Source organism: Protopterus annectens, chromosome 1.part1 (genome assembly GCF_019279795.1).
Source record: "Protopterus annectens isolate FY-2018-M chromosome 1.part1, PAN1.0, whole genome shotgun sequence".
NCBI lineage: Eukaryota > Metazoa > Chordata > Ceratodontiformes > Protopteridae > Protopterus > Protopterus annectens.
The window spans coordinates 369,075,482-369,095,329 of record NC_056726.1 but is presented as its reverse complement, the minus strand read 5'-3'; the positions used below and the strand labels follow the sequence as shown (position 1 = coordinate 369,095,329).

At 39.7% G+C, this 19,848-nt stretch overlaps 1 protein-coding gene across 1 annotated transcript in view; it reads left to right on the top strand.

The window, feature by feature from the left end:
- The first annotated feature begins 2,246 nt into the window (after positions 1-2,246).
- The window catches only part of LOC122813280 (carbonyl reductase [NADPH] 1-like), a 115,953-nt gene continuing 98,351 nt past the window's right edge, over positions 2,247-19,848 (top strand). Inside the window, exon 1 of the mRNA XM_044085526.1 lies at positions 2,247-2,563. Within this exon, the coding sequence (XP_043941461.1) occupies positions 2,278-2,563 (286 nt within the window). The 5' untranslated portion in view covers positions 2,247-2,277. The remainder of the gene's footprint in view (positions 2,564-19,848) is intronic.

Genomic DNA, 19,848 nt, shown 5'->3' with positions numbered 1-19,848 from the left:
ACCTGGAAAACTAGCCATGATCCATGAACTCCAAACAAAAAGAGAAGAGGGGAAAAAAACAACTAACTAACTAACTAACTAACTAACTAACTAACTAACTAACTAACTAACTAACTAATTTACCTACCAACCAAAATAGTCCAAAGCCTACCTGTACTAAAGTACCTACAGGTTGTTACAGATGTGTTACTTGCAGTAGCAAGTTCACGCCAAAATGTGATTTCCTACCCAGTTACACTTGCCTAAACTCCTTAAGACCCTGCCTACCCTTACCTAATTTCCTCCCAATCATCTGTCATTCCCATTTAACCCTTTTACCCCCCCTCATAATTCCTACTACTATATTTATCTAACCCCCACCTGAAGATGTCCCTGGACAAACTGGTTTGTTACCAAACCTCACTTTTCAAAACCAAAAAGTGTACTAAATGATGACAAAATAAAACTCTTAATCTGGAAGCTGCAGTATACATCAAGGACAAGGCAAGCAAAATCAAGTGCACTATAACAGCAAATACTAGTAACCCCTAGTGTCTCCTTGCCACTGTGAAACATAAGTATGAAGTTATATACACATCACCAAGTCACACTCTCTCCTTTGCTTGCCTCCATGAAATCCTGTAACATTAATGAGCTGTCAAGTCCTATCAGGACTGAGTTCAAACCTAGGTAACTATCTCCCCCAAGCACAGTAATTTAATTCTTATCCCATGAACAAAAGTATATAGTATCTGAAATACTAGGGTTTTTTTCCTTTTAGGTATTCGTTTTGATAAAAAGCAAAGTCAGAAATCATACCTCTGCAGTACATGCCAATGACTCCACTCCAATCTATAGCCTATATGCATAAGAAACATGTTAAAATTCTTGCACTGGAAATGTTTAATTTGGTAATTAGTGGTACATATATTAAAGGGTCTATATTATATCATCGAACGCTTAAAAAAGTGAACGCTGATTGACCGACCTAATTTAAGCTAAAGCTTACAATCTTGAACTGTCAGATCAGCGATTTTTTTCCCAGGGAAAAATATCGCTGATCCAAAGCACATACACACAAACTACACCAAACAAACAGAAATCCACACACATACACCTAAAATCTGATACCTAACCCTACACTAAACTATGCACACACCACTAACTACCCACTTACCTTAACCCAAACCCTAACCCTAAGGTCCGTCACTATCGCACACTCACCTCACTTGCTCCCTAACCCTAACTCACTTAAATCCACCCTAACCCTCATGTCCACTCAATCGCACACATACCTAACCCGAGCCCTAACCCTAACTCACCTAAATCACTCTAACACTCACATCCACACAATCACACACTTACCTGAATCCGACCGGTAACTTTCCACCATAACACTGAAAATACCGAAGCAACAGAAACGGACAACCGAATTCTTTCCCTAGGAAAAAATTTGAGTTTCTGCTGCTTCGATATTTTGCAGTTTTGTGAAAATAAGTTCAATCAATCAGCGTTCGCTTTTTTTAAGCGTTTGAGGATATAATATAGACCCATATTAAACAGACATCTTTTAGCATAGCAATCCTCTTTGCTGGTTCAGTTATACAGCTTTTAGTTTATTTGTGGGTCTTGGGGTCTTGCACATACGTGTGTGTGTGGATTTTATATATATATATATATATATATATATATATATATATATATGGATAGATATATAAACTTGCTTAATGTGATAAGACTTGATTATACTTGCGGATGAGTATTTAAAACAATCAGAATGTATACTGTTCATAGATTAGTACTAAGCTAACTGCCCTTGCTAGCATTTTAAGCTTAGCCAATTATTCCTTGTGAGATTCAAACCTTGCACTTTGTGTTTGTAAGGCAAACACCTTAAGCATTAGGCTACCCCCCTATTGAATGGATTTGTCCATTCTTTACTCAGAATGATGAATTAGGCACATAATACAATTGAATGTGTGTCACTTAATGTTTGCACTATGTAAAATGCTACGGCTCATAAATGAGCCAATTCAAGAATAGCTTACATGGTGCATACCTGGTTATGCCCTTGCTTATGATAAGAAATTACAATCATGCCTATGATAAGGAAAATCAATAAGAACTTAAATCTCTTTCAAAAGTAAGTAGCTCACGCCTTTAAACAAACAAGTGTGTTATCAGAAATTCAACTGGGTTGTGGCTTACTTATTATATATAATGCTCGATTCGTACACAGGTTTACTGCACAAGTTTCAGGCAAGCTTTTGATTTATTAGTTTCCCTTTCATTTACAAAATGCTAAAGAAAGTAGCAGTTGTGACTGGCGCTAACCAAGGCATAGGCTTTGCAATCCTCAAAGGGCTTTGCAAACATCCATACCCTGGGGATGTGATTTTAACATCTAGGAATGAGCAAGCAGGACAGATAGCAGTAGATGAACTGAAGAAGGAAGGGCTAACAGCACTTTTTCATCGCCTGGATGTCACAGACAGGGAGAGCATAGAGAAACTCAGAGATTATCTGGTAAAAAATTATGGCGGACTAGATGTGTTGGTGAATAATGCTGGTACTTCCTTTAAAGGTAAGAACAGAGATTCTGTGTATATACTACTATATGACATGATCATTTATTCTTCATACATATTCTGCACATTCCAGGAGTACACAGCAGTCCCTGACCACTTAATTTGAAAAGCACCAACTCCAGAAAGGTTCACAAAAGCTTTTACTCTGAATTTAAAATAATGGGTATATGTTAACAACACATAGCTACAAACTTTGATGCACAAGACCATAATACAGTGGTGCATGTACCTTTTTGATAACATTACTTAACAAAGCAAGTTAGAGAGAGTGTGGAACTTTCTTCAGATCTGAAGGTGTTAAGATTGTTTTTCTTTTTTATAGCAAGGAACATAAATGCATCTTTTAAACTAGCTGGGAAAGTTCTTGTTCTCAAGGAAGACTAAGCCTTTTTGCACATTACTTTTGACCCACTAACTGAAGATAAGATTTTACAAGACTTATAGGCTCAGAATCCAACCCACAACGTTTGACACAGAGGTAAAATGACAATTTTGACCTCATCATAGTCCATGTAGTTAAACTCAGATCACAAGTGTTGCAAGCAGTTTATGTACAATACACTGAAATGAGTAACAGTACCTTGGGTGAGTTAATACCTGATTCTGTCCAATTTATGCACAAAATATTGTGCACCTTCCTCACATTGCAAGATTGAAAAGGCCTTTGGAATAGTCATTCAGGCCAGGCTGCAGACTAGCAACCATTACAAAGAACATAGCCAGATGATCTGATGCAGCAGAGATAATAACACAGCCTTCTAACATGATGCCATGCAATTTTATATGCCTGCCCTCATTCTGTACCATGTGTGTATTTCAGCCTTTGACCTCGTATTGATACTTTATGAAGCTTGTGATTATACCATCATTCAAAACATACTATCAGCAAATGCTCCATAGTGACTACATTAGGTGCCTCAGGTGCAGCCATATTATAGGTAGTAACCAAAAAACCCAGAGTATTCATACTGACTGCCCAGACATAGTACCATTAAGGAAATCAAAGGATACCTATTTCGACTGACTCTTTGTTTACATTATAACTGAACTTAACTCTTCGTTTTCTATTACTGTAAATAGGTAGTGACCCAATCAGGCTCTTATGGTCCAGTTCACTAAACAGATAAATAACTAAGTTGCCAGTAAAGATGTTATGTAAATTCTAGTAATGGGCCAACTCCATATCAGGTGAGGTAAACTGGTGCAAACCCACAGAAAAATGTAGCAGGTAGTGGTTGTACCAAGAAAATGGCTCAACGACTGGATCACTGTTAACAAGACCTATGTAGAATACCATGACTCTTGAGTGTCATTGTATAGGTGTGGCAGAGGTAACAATGTGACTGAAACTGAAGCTGTTGACAGTATTTGACAGTTCTGTGAGAGGCTCACTGGATTTGTCACTGACCAAGATTAACTATCTTGGATGGTCTACTGCGTACTGATGAGAAAATCAGAGAAATGCTCTTAGATAGCTAAGCTAAGTAACTGGCATAACAAGAGAAATGTGTAATTCTCTCCTGCTCAAGGACATAATCAAAGGTATTCTTTTTTCCAAAATGTTCCTAGGTCGTTTCAAGTGCAGCAGGACAAAAACAAATAGCAGTCTCCTCCACTGATATTTCCTATATGAAGCGTCTGAATAATGCTTAATTCAGAGGAACCCATGCAGATTCATTCTGTGAAGACAGGCATAGAATATCATTAAAATGACTTCACTTTTTATCCAGAATTCATGTAGAGAGAGAAGTTCTCTCTTATAATCTTTTGCCTAAATGTTAAAAAGGCCTTTGATATGGTAGAATGTCCTCACTAGTTCAAACCTCAGGCTGGATTTTGCTTCTCTGCCTGACTCACTCTCCTTCTTTCTCCTGGTTATGATGGAGCCAGACATCTGGATGGGACCAGTCCCCACTGACTGGGAGGGGTATCCCTTCTGCTATCATCCCTCTTACATGTGAAAATCATCAGTGCTGTCAGCTCCCCCCTTTATTGTGTGCTCTTTATAGAGAACCTCTTGCACAGACTTTCCCTTTCTTAGGTATAGTAGGCATTGCAAGAGCAAAATCAAATCATGTCTAGCCCACATATCGCAGAAGGGGCATCTCTTACCTGTTAGTCACCACTGCTAAGGATGGAGTTCCAGCTAAACATATAAATGTAAATGAGACTGAAGTGATAGGTTTCAACTTTCTGCCCTCACAAGCAACAAACAGTGAGCATCTTGAATAGAACCCCCTTTACATTTTTAGGTATTTATAGCCATCCTACATGCTTCAGACAGTTGGCTTGAACCCTGCAGCCAGAAGAAAACAAGTGTGATTCTCTGCATAAAGCATGAGCTTAACAGGATCTGTCATTTTTACAGACGTTTAAGCCTTTCATGTGTTTATTCTTGTGCATTTTTTTTTTTGCCATGTGCAAACTGTTCACTTGCTGTTCATCAACAAACAGGAACATTCTCCAGATTTTCTAATGTGAACTATGGGGATATGGCCAAGGTTGCATACCATGTCTCACTAGTTAAATTTTAGTTCTTCACTTATGTCTGAGGGGCTTGATGCACCAAATATTAATATATACCTGAAAATCTAGTGAAACACTGTTTGGTACTGATTACCGAACAAATCCTGAATACTTAATAACCTGGAAATCTACTGCATTGAAAATCTTCCTTGTTTTATGACTGATTTGGCTGTGCCCAGTCTTTAGACACCACTGGTCATCCCTTATTTCTCCCCTCAGCCGTGGACATCCTTCAAAATTGACAGTAAATCTTCAAGAGTAGAGATCTTCACCAGTGGATGAGTCTCCTTTCACCTAGAGTGAAAACTAAAAACAGTATCCTTTCATCTACAGACAGAATCTGTATTGGAAATTTAAGATTTAGTTATTGGGATCAGCTGGCTTCTGCTTGCCAGGTCAAACCTTTTGTCCAACTAGCCATAAAGTAAATCTTCTGTAACACCTATTTTTGGGCATTTAAATATGCAAGGATTTTACCTAGGCATCTTGAAAACAAATATTTAGCCCGTGTGTAGACTTGTAGACTTTTTTGTGGAGGCTAACACATACTCAGCACTAAGCACAGGGAATCATCATAGGTCTGTAAAGCTATGATTCTGTCCTTATCCAACTCCCATGCTTAGAAATGGCTAGATTGTTGCAGCAATATTGATATAGTACAACCTGAGGGCAGCATTAAGTTAAATTCTTTAGTTGCTTTGGAGTACTAGGGTTGGCTACCTGACTTCAGCAGGGGATACATGAGTTAATTTAGACCCAGTCCCAGGGAGAACTGACAATTTTGCTGACTTGTTTTTCTTGGAGGTAGGGTAAGTGGTTGACTGGAGGGAAGGTGACCCATAGTAAAGAGGCTGTCTTCATCCCTCTAAAAAAAAATAAATAAATAAAGGAAGTGCCAATGGATTGTCCATGGAGGTAGATTCACATTTGACATTATTGCATGCTCGGATTGAGGATGGGACAAAAGGGTAAGGTATAATAAAAAAAATCTGAAACATCTGCAGATGATGTTTAACTTTAGCCTGACTTTCATCCTCACTGGCAGTGTGGCTTTGTCCAGCTAGTGAGGGAATTAATGGCTCCGTAGTGCAAGAGGGAAGAGACTTGATGGTAAAGTCAGGGACAACCCCCAATAAATTAAATAAATAAATATAATTAAGTCAAATGTTTTGGCATCCCACAAGACTTTGAGATAATTACAGACATTATTGCTGGCAAGAATTAATTAGAGACGTTATTGCAGGCAAGAACTAATTTAATATTATATATATTCTTTATCTTTCCAAAATGTTCCAGAATTCCCTTTTAAGATATTGTCAGGTGCTGGCTCCATGGCACAGAGGCATGGTGCCCAAACTACTTCTCAGATGTCCAGAGTCTGACTAGCAGCTCAGGCAGTGGAGGAGCCAAGCAGGGGAGGAAGGGGTAGGGGGTTCTGGTCACAGCCTGGTGCTTTCAGTGGAGACCAGTATTCCTAAGCTACAAATAAGTTACTGCTGATTTTGGTAGCAGAGTAGGGAGCTTGAACCAATGTGTCATTCAACAAGGTATTATATTGGACATCAAAACCAATCAATTACACTCCAAAGCAGAGCCAGACCAATGTCAGCTGTAAAAATTCAAAGTAATTAAATGACCAACCAAAAACATTTTTGGTGGCACAAAAGGAAGAGGTTGAGTAACCTGCAGGGGCAGAAGGAGATGATTTGTAGTTCACTTATACATGATATTAAAGTTGATGATGATGAAGTTATAGTGTACACTAGTGGTAGTTTTAATATATTTAATTATAGCCACCAGAATATAACTAGAACACATTTTAACCTATTTGAAAGAGGTTTAACTTTTGTACAAAAAAGGGTGATTTAGCTACAACTTTAATTGATTTGAAACTTTTCACTAGGAACTTAAACCTTGCGTATTTTAATCAGGCTACATGCAAATGAGGGCCATGAATCCACTGGAAATTTTAGAACGAAATGTATATTTAACCCACAACTTCATCAGATATTACAGGGGCTTGAAAAATGTCATGAGAATAGCAACTGGTCAAGCAACTTCTGTGTTATGTCTTTGTCTCAGGGTACGACTTTGGAAGGGTCTTTTATCTACTGGTATAAAAATATTACATTTAAGTTGAATCCCTGCTTATCTTGCTGAGCTCCATTTGTGCCTGACAGAAAGTACATCTTAATCTGAATTACAGAGCTACATAAGTATATTTTTTGCACTTTATCTAATTATTCTCTGTTTCTTATCAGCATTGCACTGGTTATATTTATTTGCTTATCAGTACTGCATTGTTATTTGTTTATTTGTGTAACAGTTCTGCACTAGTTTACTGCTCTGTTCTTATTTATTTGTTTGACTGAATTATTTACTTTTCTGTGTCTCCATTTATATAATTGTTGATCTGTGGTTAAAGTTTTTGGTTTCTCCCACCCAATTGCTGTTGTACTCTTATAGTTTGTGGCTTTTGCTGTTGCCTGCCCCTACTGTAAATTTGAAAAGGGGCACTCCTCCCAGTCCCATCTCCTTAGCTTATTCTACCTAATAGAAGGGAAGCCTTGGGAAGGACAAACCCCTTAGTTCCTTAACCTTGAATTTTCTTCTGTTCCTCCTCTCTCCATTTCCACTTTACTAACACAAAAAACTTTATTCAGCTTCTTTTATTGTATTTGTGTTTCCTCCTCCTGCTCCATTACTTCATCTTGCTTTTTCTGCTACTTGCTGCAGCTTGTTCTCTAAAGTGCTCAATTGCATCTTTTCTGTTGCATCTGTTACTGCTTGTTTATAGTCTGTTTAAATGTTGTTATTCTAAGCCTCTTAGTTTTGGTTTAACCACCTGGGCTTTAAGCTAACCCCTTAGCTTTTCCTGGCCTTCTCTCTCAGATTCTGAAAAATATGGATGGACACTTTTGTACAGTTTCTCCTGCCAGTCTGGTTGATATGGACATCCTGAGACAGTGTAGCAACTGTCTTATGTACACAGACAACCACCTACTACTACCACCTAGGAACACAATTTGTGAGAGATGCAATTACATTAGGAACCTAGAGTCCAAGCTCTCTCCCTCACAAGCCGGTATATCTGGCACTGAGAAGGTTGTCAACACAATCACTACACCTCAGACACCACCCACACCTACACAACACACACCCACTTTTGTGGAGGTCCTCAATAAAAACATACCCAAACAAAGGAGACCTCCGAGGCAAAAACCTCCAAGGCAAAAACACAAGCAATCTCCACAGCCCTCCACATCACATACCATGCATAGTTCACACACCTGTGTCTCACAACCACTAAGGCTTAACCATAAACCCAACAGTCACAGTTAGTTGTCTGTCAGGGGCCAAAATCTGCCATATCACACTTGCACTCAAGTCTCTCAACAACAGGTACTGTTATGACTCTGTCATAGTCCATGTTGGTGTGAATGACTTGAGATGTATCTTCCTAGACTATATGAAGAGAGACATGATTGAACTCGCTGAATATGTGTCCTAGGCAGGTATGTCCCTAGCCTTAAGCAACATTCTACCGTCAATCAAAATGATGCTTGAATACAAACAGAAAATTATTGACTTTAACAATTGGCTTAGTTTCTGGTGTCATTCCAGGGGGATTCAGTACCTATCAGCCTGGGAAGATATGATCGACAGACCATGATGCTTTGCCAGAGATGGCCTGCATCTGTCTCACCTAGTCTTCAGGATTCTGGCAAAGGCTCTTGCCTCCCCTATAGCGCCTTTTTTAGGAAAAGTGATGGGGTTAAAACTACCAACATAAAAATTTCAACAAAACACAAATTAAAGGTCATGTTGCTAAACGCTAAGAGTCTAAACATGAAACTGCACTCATTACAAGCATTTCTAACCCTGGAAAATGCTGACATCTGTACAGTCACAAAAACCTGGTTCAAAGCTGTGGAGAGCACTCCAGCCTTACCTGGTTACTCATTCTATCATACATTCAGATCCCAAATTGTGGGTAGTAAAACCAAAGGAGATGGAGTTTTAATATATATTAAAGCCATACACACCTCCAGGCTGGTTAAATAGTATGATGCACAGGAAACATGCCAGATGCAGTTAACTGTTGACAAGACCCCTATACAAATCATAGCTAGCTACCGGCCCCCAAATCTGAACCAAGATGCCCAAACTGCCTATCTAGACCTCTTTGAATTTATCAAGATTCAACCCTTTACCCTGATCCTGGGTGACTTTAACTACCCAAACATAGATTGGAAGAACTACTCTTGCCAGAACACAAATGCCCAGAGATTCCTCGATTTTGTCAATGCAAATGCTTTGGAGCAGCTAGTCGATACCCCCACAGGAGGTGATAATATCTTGGACTTGGTATTATCCAACATGAGTAACCACTGCAGCATCCCTGCAGTATCATCTTCCCTTGTAAGAATTGACCATAAAGTGGTCACGTTCAAAATCACCATCTCCCCCGACCCCCCTTCTTGCTAGGGTCAATCAAAAAACTTCTCCAAAGCTGATTACAGCCTCCTGAGGGATGGTATAAGCAGCTTCACAGTCCCCTCCCCCTCTCTAGGAACTGACACCAGTATCCAAAACTACACCGAATTACTATACGAACATTTATATAGATGCATGAAATCAGAAATACCTGACAGGACTAAATCATCCTCTGCAAGGAAGAGTAAACCTGTCTAGTGGACATCTGCAATAAATAAACTCTATAACTAAAGAAAAAAAATTGCAGTCCAGGACCAAGAAGGAGCAGATGCCAAATTGGAAGCAATCTCTCTTTAGCCTAAACAAGCAAATAAGAGCACTAGTGAAATCCTCCAAAGCAAACTTTGAGTCCTAATTTGCCACATTTACTAGAGACAATCATAAGGCCTTCTTCACATATGTCCGTAATCTCAAAGGTAGCACCCAGATCTGTTTATAACTGGTGGTCAAGGACACCACATATACAAATGCCGTAGGTATAGCAAACTTGCTGGCTGACAGATTCAGCAAAAATTTCACCCCTCTGTCCCCCCATCAGTAAATCAGGACATTACCAGTACCTGTCCCTTCCCCTTATGTCTAGGGATCAGGTCATCACTGCTCTCTCAAAAGCAAAAAATACAGTCTCCGTGGGACCTGATAACATCCCAGGCTGCATCCTACATAAACTCAGGCAGGAACTTGCAGCACAATTAGGCACCCTATTCAACCAAAGCCTGAGCACCGGTTTTGTCCCAGGTCAATGGAGGACAGCCACTGTCATCCCTTTACACAAAGGTGGAGCATCCACTGATCCAGAAAATTATAGACCCATCAGCCTAATTAGCCTGATCTGCAAGGCCATGGGATGGATTATCATGGACCTCATTAACAAGGACATTGGCAACCTCCAAACACTCGGGTAGGTCATGTCTGTTAAATTTGGTCAACTTTTTTGAGACAGTCAGCAAAGCCATGGATGAGGGGAAGACAGTGCACACCACTTACCTTGACCTGGCCAAAGACAGTGTTCCCCACTCTGGCATAATAGATAAACTCTCTTAACTAGGCATCAATTCATGTTACCAAATGGGTAGCCAACTGGATCACTGATAGAATCCACCTAGTCAAAATAGAGGAAGCCACCTCAAGCAGTAGACCCATATTGAGTGGCGTACCCCAGGGTTTGTTCTTGGGGCCTCTGTTATTTGGGATAAACATTTCTGAGGTACAATACAAAACCAGTGGGCTATGGCTGACCAAGTTTGCAGATGACTGCAAGTTGGGAGCTGTCATCAATTCCCTAGTGATGTGGACATCCTCCAAGAGGGTCTCACTCAAACAAATGACTGGTGTCAGAAACATGGCCTCAAGTGGAATACAAAAAAATGCATCATCATCCCCTTTGGGGAGAGAGATGTCCTCACAAATTATCACATTAATAACAACATTCTAGGCACACAGTCAGTTGTGAGGGATATGTGCACCCAGATTGATAGCAACCTGACTTTTGACCACCATGTTACTTCCATTGTACAGAAACCTTTCTTCATGGCCCACCTCATAAGTAAGGGTATCTCATTCAGGGACAAGGAGGTCATAACATCCCTGTTTTCTTCCCTTATAAGGTACATTATTGAGTACTACCCATTCAGCATGTACCTCCCAAAGCACATGCAGCAGCTGGAGAGACCACAGAGGTTTCTCACCAGGAGAATCCAGGGCCTCAAAGTGGTCACGTTCAAAATCACCATCACAGAGAGGCTAAAAGCCCTATCCCTCTACTCTGTTTCATTCAGACTCCTCAGAATTGACCTCTGTCTGGCATACAAGGTGATCTCAGACCCCACCTTGATGGGATTGCTGCACATCTGCAAGTCAAGCTCCACTCGAGTATCCCGCACACATGCCCTCAGCCTGGTCTGTGACATCAATAGGACTTGCTGGTGGGAGCAGGGACTCACCCATATATGGAATAGTCTCCCTCTCAACGTCAAGCAGAGTACCTCTTTACCCCTTTTAAATGCAATCTGGATAACTGGATGGGAAATAGAAAATATATCCCTCGGATTCCACCCATGTCCCTGCTGGACAGGACATCTGCTGCTGATTTGTCTTTGCATGGGCTAAACTCTTGGCTAGGCTTATAAGGGCCTCAGGGCCAATAGCCTGGTAACTTCCTATGTTTCAATGATCCTATAAAATGTATTATAGTAAGAATAAACACATCTTTCAAAACCTGGAAGATGACAAAAGATTATTGTTAAAGACACTTAGTAGTGATACATCTCTAAGAATTATGAAGGGAAGTGAAATTGTCATGATGGATTCCATGGACTATGCTAGGGTTATGTTTAACTTGCTACAAGACAGTAAGTAGGTGCAAGTTTCGTGTAATGAAATGAACACTGCTTACATAAACATTGACTTGTTTTGAGATGACTATCTTAGACAGGGCAACATCATTAGTGACTTAAATTTTTATGAACCAAGAACCTCCTAGTTCCAAATATTTTTGGAATCCCTAAGATTCACAAGAACAATCAACAGCCCTGATTTAGATCTATCGTATCTGCTTAGAATTCAAAGACTCAGGCTTTAGCTTTATATATTGATGGGCTGCTTAAGCTATTTCATGATACTAATTCTTATTTATTGAAAGATTCCTGGGATTTTTTAGGAAAAATGAAGAACGAACTATGGGGTGAAAATATTACTTTTTTGAGAACTTATGTTACTGATTTATTTTCAAGTATTCCCCAAGAAATGGGGGTCTATATCATTTTAGTGAAAACTTACTTTATCAAATGCGTATTCATAAACCCCTTTTCATTGAACCTCTTTCCATCAAACCGTTAAATCAGCAAAACATTTTCCCAGGGAAAGAAGGTAAGTGGCCATTGTTACACATTTGCCCTTTTCCCCAATGTAGTGTGATCTTGGAGTTCATATATATAATTGGGGGGATGTAGGGGTGCAGTCCCCCACATTAGTTTGTTTATAATGATGCTATTTTTCTTATGATTACCCTGGTGGCCAAGTAGCTTTTTTCCCTGGGAAACTGTTTTGCTGATTTAACAGTTCGATGGAAAGGGGTTAGATGAAAAGGGGTAAATTAATATGTATTTGATAAAGTAAGTTTTTGCTAAAATGATATAGACCTGAAAAGGGTTTAGAACTGTTTAATAAAGCCCTTATAAGTTGTTCCTTCTTACAAACCATGGATGTTAAGCTACTCGTGGATTTAATGGAGATAGTACTTAATAATTATTTTTTCATATTTTAAAGGAGAATATTATAAACATATCCAAGGAATGGTTATGGGGTCGACTTGTGCCCCATTGTTTACAAACATGGTTATTTGGGCATGGGAACATAATCATGTTTTTAATTCCAGTGATGCATCTTGTTTTAGAATCCATTTAAGATTTTTGGATGATATATTCATCCTTTGGAAGGAGTCTGCTGACAAAATAGAACATTTTATGAATTATCTCAATAATGTTACCAGTTTTTTGAAGTTTACTCACCAGTTCAATAACAAGGAGATTGATTATCTGGATGCTCAACTATGTAAAGGGGACAAAAGATTTAAGTCTAATATTTTTAGGAAATCTACTCCCACATCCCCAAAAACATGCTGCAAGTGGATTGGACACACTAAAACTGGCCCTAGGCATGAGTACATGCATGTGTGTGTCTTCTGTGGAAGGTTGGGCGCTGGGCTGGCAACTCGACAGCATAAAACTCCACTGCCAATCATGAGTGGACAAGGTGATCCACTGTGGCGACCCCTAACTGGAAAAAGTCGAAAGAGAGAGAGAGAGATTTTTAGGAAACCAACCTTTTCCAACTCATGTTTATATTTTAAGAGTTGGCACTCATTTACACAGGAAAACAGTTGGTAGAAGGGCACCTGGTAAGATTAGCTAGAATGATTTCTGAGGAAGATGTACTTTTGAAAGAAAAAGACAGATTAATTTCCATGTTTAAGAAACATGGTTACTCTAGCCAGTTAGTTTCTACAATTGGCAAAGAGATAATCCTAGACAGAAGGGACAAACTTAGACCCATTTTGGGTAAAGGATTTGATTGCTGGGTTATTTCCTATATTGGTAATCAGAAAGATTACAGTTGTTATTACAGGACAATGGTGTTAGAATGCAGTTCCATGGCAGAGCCAGTTAAAAGTGTTATTCTCAGTGAATGGAAAATTTTCATGATGGATAATGCTATTTTAGATATAATGGGTGACAACCCATTTTCATACACAAAAGAGAACAGAATTTAAAAATAAGTTTGAACAGAGTAGTAACATTAAGGTAAATGTCAAAAGGAAGGGTACTAGAAGGTACAGATCGTGTAATCAATGCAAATGTGTTTTTGAGAGGGATTGCGTCACACTTAAAGACCCCAGTTCTTTGAAGAAAACTGCCTTACTTGAGGAATGGTTGATATTGCAAGCTGTTCCAACTTTTACTCATTTTAAATTGAAAAAACAGAGCGTCCTTCATGTAAAGGATATTATTAGCCTTATTACAATATTTCTAAAAAGTGTACTAATAATAACCTATATAGACATTCCCTTCTATGTGGAGACAGTTGTGATTTTAAATTTGCTATTTTAGAAAAGGTACACAAAGGCCCTAGAGGAGATAACTGGGAAAATAAAATTGAAATAAAAGAAACAATGGGGAATTTAAGGTTAAATGCCACAGAATCACCTAGTTTAAATGATATTTCTTTATATACTGTGCTAAAATCATTGTTTTCTATGTTATAGAAATTTTAGGCATGAGTTTATGTATTTCATCAGATTTTTTATTAAATATTTCTTCATTGAGATTTAAGGAACTGGTATTGGTATAATTCATTTATTCTTGTATAATCTATATATAGTAACTGTTATATAACATTTTTTCGCAGTTTTTTTTTACAAAATAATTTTATTAGACATACATATTTTTATATAGCAGTTTGTTCCAACAGTTATGCATGTTTTTAGATATTTCTGGGGAGCATACCTATTTAAATTGCATAATTTTATAATTAATTAATTGCTAATATGAAAGTAATAGTGTAGCTAGGTCAGGTGAGAGGTAGGGAAATTGCCATGGGCACAAAGCGTGTGTAGGGGGGGGGGGATGATCTGCTGCTCCTGATCACTGTTTATTGCATACTGGCTTTTAAAAGCTGCTATTGCATTTGTAGTTAATCATGAGCACTGTAGCATTCCATGTTGTTGTTGTTGTTGTTGTTGTTTCCTTTGGCTTTTCCCAGTTAGGGGTCGCCACAGCGGAACTCCGGTCCGCTAATGATTGGCAGTAGATTTTTACATGCCGAGTTGCCAAATCTGACGCACAACCTTCAATGAAGGTACGCCCATTCACGCATGTCTCCACGCAGAAGACGCTCTAAGTGAGAATCGAACCGGACAGCATCTTACTGTGAGGTGACAATGCTACCGCAGCACCACCACCGCAGTATGTGGTCTAAACTGTAGCAACTGCTTGCTGCAGTAGTAGGTAACTTCATACAATTGAAAACCTGAGCACTGTAGCACTCCTTGTGGGATATAAACTGCAGCCACTGCTTGCTATAGTTTAAAAGAAAATAAGGATTTCTTTTTTTTTTAGCTAACATGTGAAGGAGGATCTGTCTGAAAGGATAGATGGGGCCCAATTGGCTGCCGCATTTCAAGAGCTCTAGATACCTGATTGTGGACTTTTTTTTTCTTTTGCTCTTCTAGTAAATAGCTGGGGCAGGGGGTGGTCATGTAAATGGCCACCAGAATGGTGTGCCAATACAAGGAGGTGTAAAGCAATAACATGTGAGGCAGGAGGGTTGGGGCAGAATGCAGAGATGGGATTGCTGTCTTTTTTTTGCTCTTCACTTGAAGAGCTAAGAGCTGCAGCACTTGTTCATCAGACCTGCACGGGGCGCTGGTTGAGCCAACCACACCTCTGTAAGGTAGTGAAGTATCCTTTGCCTTTGACTTTGTATGTATTTGAATAGTAAGTGACACTTGATTTTTCAGTACTGATAAAGTCCTGTTAAAATGAAAAGGATAAAAGCATGTAACATTTAATAAACACATATTTGGTTGGCCATTTGAATCACTTTGATTTTTTTATAGTTGGCGTCAGTCTAGCTCTGTATTGTAGTGACATGGTTCAGTTTTGGTCCAGTTAATACATTCTTATTGCTGTTTTGTTTTTTTTTTTTTTTGGTTTATTGGACAACACAGCTACACTCTTCATACTTAGCTTCTCTTCTTCTTCATCTAAACATCCCTGTTCCCCACAGCCAAGCAAGTGATGTTCTACACCTGATTCTTCTCCTTATGAATGAAGGGGCAGTAACCTCACATATAGAGACAAAAAAACTGAACTTTTTTCGAACATGGAAGGGTCATCTATCACAAGGTTCATAAAATTTCACTACTGGATAGACAAATCTTGCATGCAATATTACTAATCCAAAAAGTAAAACGATATATTGTAAGAATCACCAAAACTCCAAACATAATTAATTTAGTGATTTCACCTTTAATTTATAACAGACTTCTTCAGAACTGAATAAACACATTCAACATTAAAGTTGAATACCAACCATACGCTGCCTAATGTTAATAGCAACATATCCAAAACATTATTTCCAGCTTTGCAATTTTAACAGGCATTTAATATCCATGGACTCATTCATTCCAATGAGGGAGGACATAGCATCCAGCTTAATTTGCCAAACTAAAATACTTTTCTTTTAAAAAAAAGAATTTAAAGGACCACTACGAGAAAAAAATTGAAAAAGATATATTTTTTAACTTTTCCTTAAGTTTGGCTAATTGCAAACCTGTATGCACCAGACAGAAGTAGTTACTACTAATTTTATTCTTTTTGTAACCCTGTCTGACCTCCTGGGGTCAAACATCCTGATGAGAGTTTGTTTTGTTCTAAAGATGCTGCAAGTCCACTGTTTCTGAGATTACAGTGCCCATAGCTGGTATGTCATATAAGACTTCCATTCACTTAGAATGGAAAAAGAGGAAAGAGCAGCTAGGTTTGACAGGCCTCAGTAAAAGTATAATTTCCTGGCACACAGTGCCTTTTACAAATGTGTTTCCTTATGTTGTCTTACACATTCTGTGAAAAAAATCTTCCAGAACTGCCAGCTCATTGCTGAAATAACAGAGTTTTAGACATTCAACTTTGATCTGTTTCAGTTAATTCTCAAGTTACTCCTCCCATATTCCCACCCTCAGCTGGAAGAGTTTCACATTTCCTGCCCTGCAAAGTTCAGCTAATTTGAATGACAATACACATCAGGGTTGCTTGCAGACAGCCAGGTGTGCTTATGAAACTGTTCCCTAATCTCTCTCCTTACTGCTAGCATCTGAATAGGACTTTCACAGTAAGTTATGGTAGAAATATGCTTTTAGTAATCCTTAATGTAAAGGTTTTTAAGTATTCATCTGAACATGCCCGTAACATACACAGATAACAATCTGGGCCACAGACAGATTTAACTATGACTGCAAAGTCATACTCTAACCAAAATGAATATTCATATTTGCTTTACACAGAATTGCAGTCCTCTGCATTTTATCCATTAGGCATGCCACTGATGTGTCCTGTCTGCAGTTACTACTGCTGATGTGTGCACATATTCCTTGCTGTTATTATGTTTTTGAAACAACTTGGTATATTCTTTACTTCATGCTATACACTGCCTGCTCTCACTGTTCCATACAGTGTGCATACTGTTCTTACTTTCTCTCAAAATTGTTTTCTTTTGCAGGTTCATAGGTTCATAGGTAGGTACTAGGCTATCGGCCCTGGGGCGTATACAAGCCCAGCCAAAAAGGTACCCTGGCTTTTGCCACCCAAGAAAGTTATTTTCCTGTGCCTCTGTCGAGCAGAGCCACAGAGGTGATCCCCTGGGTGAATTTCCTATTTCCCATCCAATCATCAAGATTTTTCTTGAAGAGTGCTATTGTGGAGCTTTGTTTGATATAGATAGGTAGTTTATTCCAGAGTATGGGAAGTCTCTGGGACAGGAATCTATCCCTCCGGCATGTTCTGTTTATTGTGGTGACAAGGTTTAGGTCCCTAGAGTGTGTAGCTCGGAGGGATTGGGATTTCTTTAAGTGGAGCATGTCCAACAGCTCTGGGTTTGACATAGCTTTGTATGTTAGGCAGAGATCACCTCTGAGTAGGCGATATGCGACGGAGTAAAGCTGGAGTTTTTTGAGACAGTCTGCGTAGGGCATCTGTTTGAGGCTGGTAATCCTCTTTGTGAGGTATTTCTGCAGCCTTTCCAGTTGTTGTAGATGTCTTGTGAGGTACATACCAAAAGGGGTGTTGTACTCTATAATGGGTCTAATGAGTGATGAGTAGAGAGGAACAATGACCTCTTTTTTCTGGATGAGAAACCTTTTGTGATGAGGTGTGTCACGTAGAAGGATTTCCTGACTACTGTGGCGATGTGATTATCAAAGTAGAGACTACTGTCCACCTGTGTCCCAAGGTCTCTTATCACACTTTCGGTGTTAAGTATACTACCACTTATGTTGTAGTTCATGGGTACAGAGTTTTTACCAAAGGGGATGACAATGCACTTTTTGGCATTGAGCTTTAGGCCATGGCTTTGACACCAGGCATATGTCTCAGTGAGGCCCTTTTGTAGGATGTCCACATCGTTAGGAGTTTCGATTATGGCTCCTAGTTTGCAGTCATCTGTGAACTTCATTTGCCAAAGGCCTTCTGTGCTAGCCTGTACTTCAAAGAAGTAGATAGCAAACAGGAGAGGACCCAGGACTGAACCCTGTGGTACTCCACTTGTCACTGGTCTGAAGTCGGATTTGGAGTCTGCTACTTTCACAGTGTGGGTTCTGTCAGTGAGCCATTTGGCAACCCATCTTGTGACACAGGGATTTATACCTAGTTTAGTGAGTTTATCTATAATTCCAGAGTGGGGATGGTGTCAAAAGCCTTGGCAAGATCTAGATAGGCTGTGTGAATTACCTTACTCTTGTCTACGGCTTTGGTGACTGCTTCAAAGTCTATCAGGTTTAGGAGACATGATCTGCCTTTTACAAACCCGAACTGGGTGGGGTCCAGAGTTTGGAGATTACCAATGTCTTTGTTTATAAGTTCCATAGGTTCATAGGTTCATAGGTTCATACTAGGCTATCTGCCCGAGGGCATTTATAAGCCTAGCCCATTGTTTTGTGGCTTACGCCACCCCTTTAGTATGGGGAACTATACACATTATTTTGCTGTGCCTCTGTCGAGCAGTGACACTGAGGTAATTCCTGGGGTATATCTGCGATCTCCCATCCATTGGTCAAGATTTCTCTTGAACAAGGCCAGCGAGGTGCTCTGCCTCACATGTACCGGGATTTTGTTCCACAGCATAGGGAGTCTTTGGGTGATGAATCTATCCCTCCAGCACGTCCTATTAATAGCCGTGTCGAGGTTTAAGTCTCCCGCCCTTGTGGCTCTGATGGATCTAGATTTTTGAGGTGAAGCATATTCATCAAATCTGGGTTTGACATGGCCTTGTATGTTAGGCAAAGGTCACCTCTGAGCAAGCGGTGGCGACTGAATAGAGCTGGAGTTCTTTCAGTCGGGCAGCATAGGACAGATTTTGAGACCCTTTATCCTTTTGGTGAGGAACTTTTGTGGCCTCTCCAGCTGCTGCAAGTGTCGGGTCAGATACATTCGAATGGGGCATTGTACTCAATCATTGGTCTGATGAGTGATGAGTAAAGGGAGACTATGACCTCCCTTGATCTAGATGAGAATCCCTTCATGATAAGGTGGGCAATGTAGAAGGACTTCCTAACTACTTTAGCTACATGGGTGTCGAATGACAGACTACTATCAACCTGGGTCCCCAGGTCCCTGATAACTTCTTCTGTTCTCAGTGGATTGCCACCTATTTGGTAGCTAGGGGTAACCTTGTTTTTCCCGAAGGGTATGACTATGCATTTTTTGGCATTTAACTTTAGGCCGTGGCGCTGGCACCAGTTATCCGTTTCTGTGAGACCCTTCTGAAGGATATCTGTGTCAGATGTGTTTTCTACTATGGCCCAGTTTGCAGTCATCTGCAAACTTTGTCAGCCATAACCCTCCTGTGTTTGCTTGTACTTCGGAAAAGTAGATGCCAAACAAGAGTGGGCCCAGGACTGAGCCCTGTGGGACACCACTTGTGACAGGCTTTGAGTCTGACATGGCGCCAGCATCTCTGACCCTGTGGGTTCTGTCACTCAGCCAGT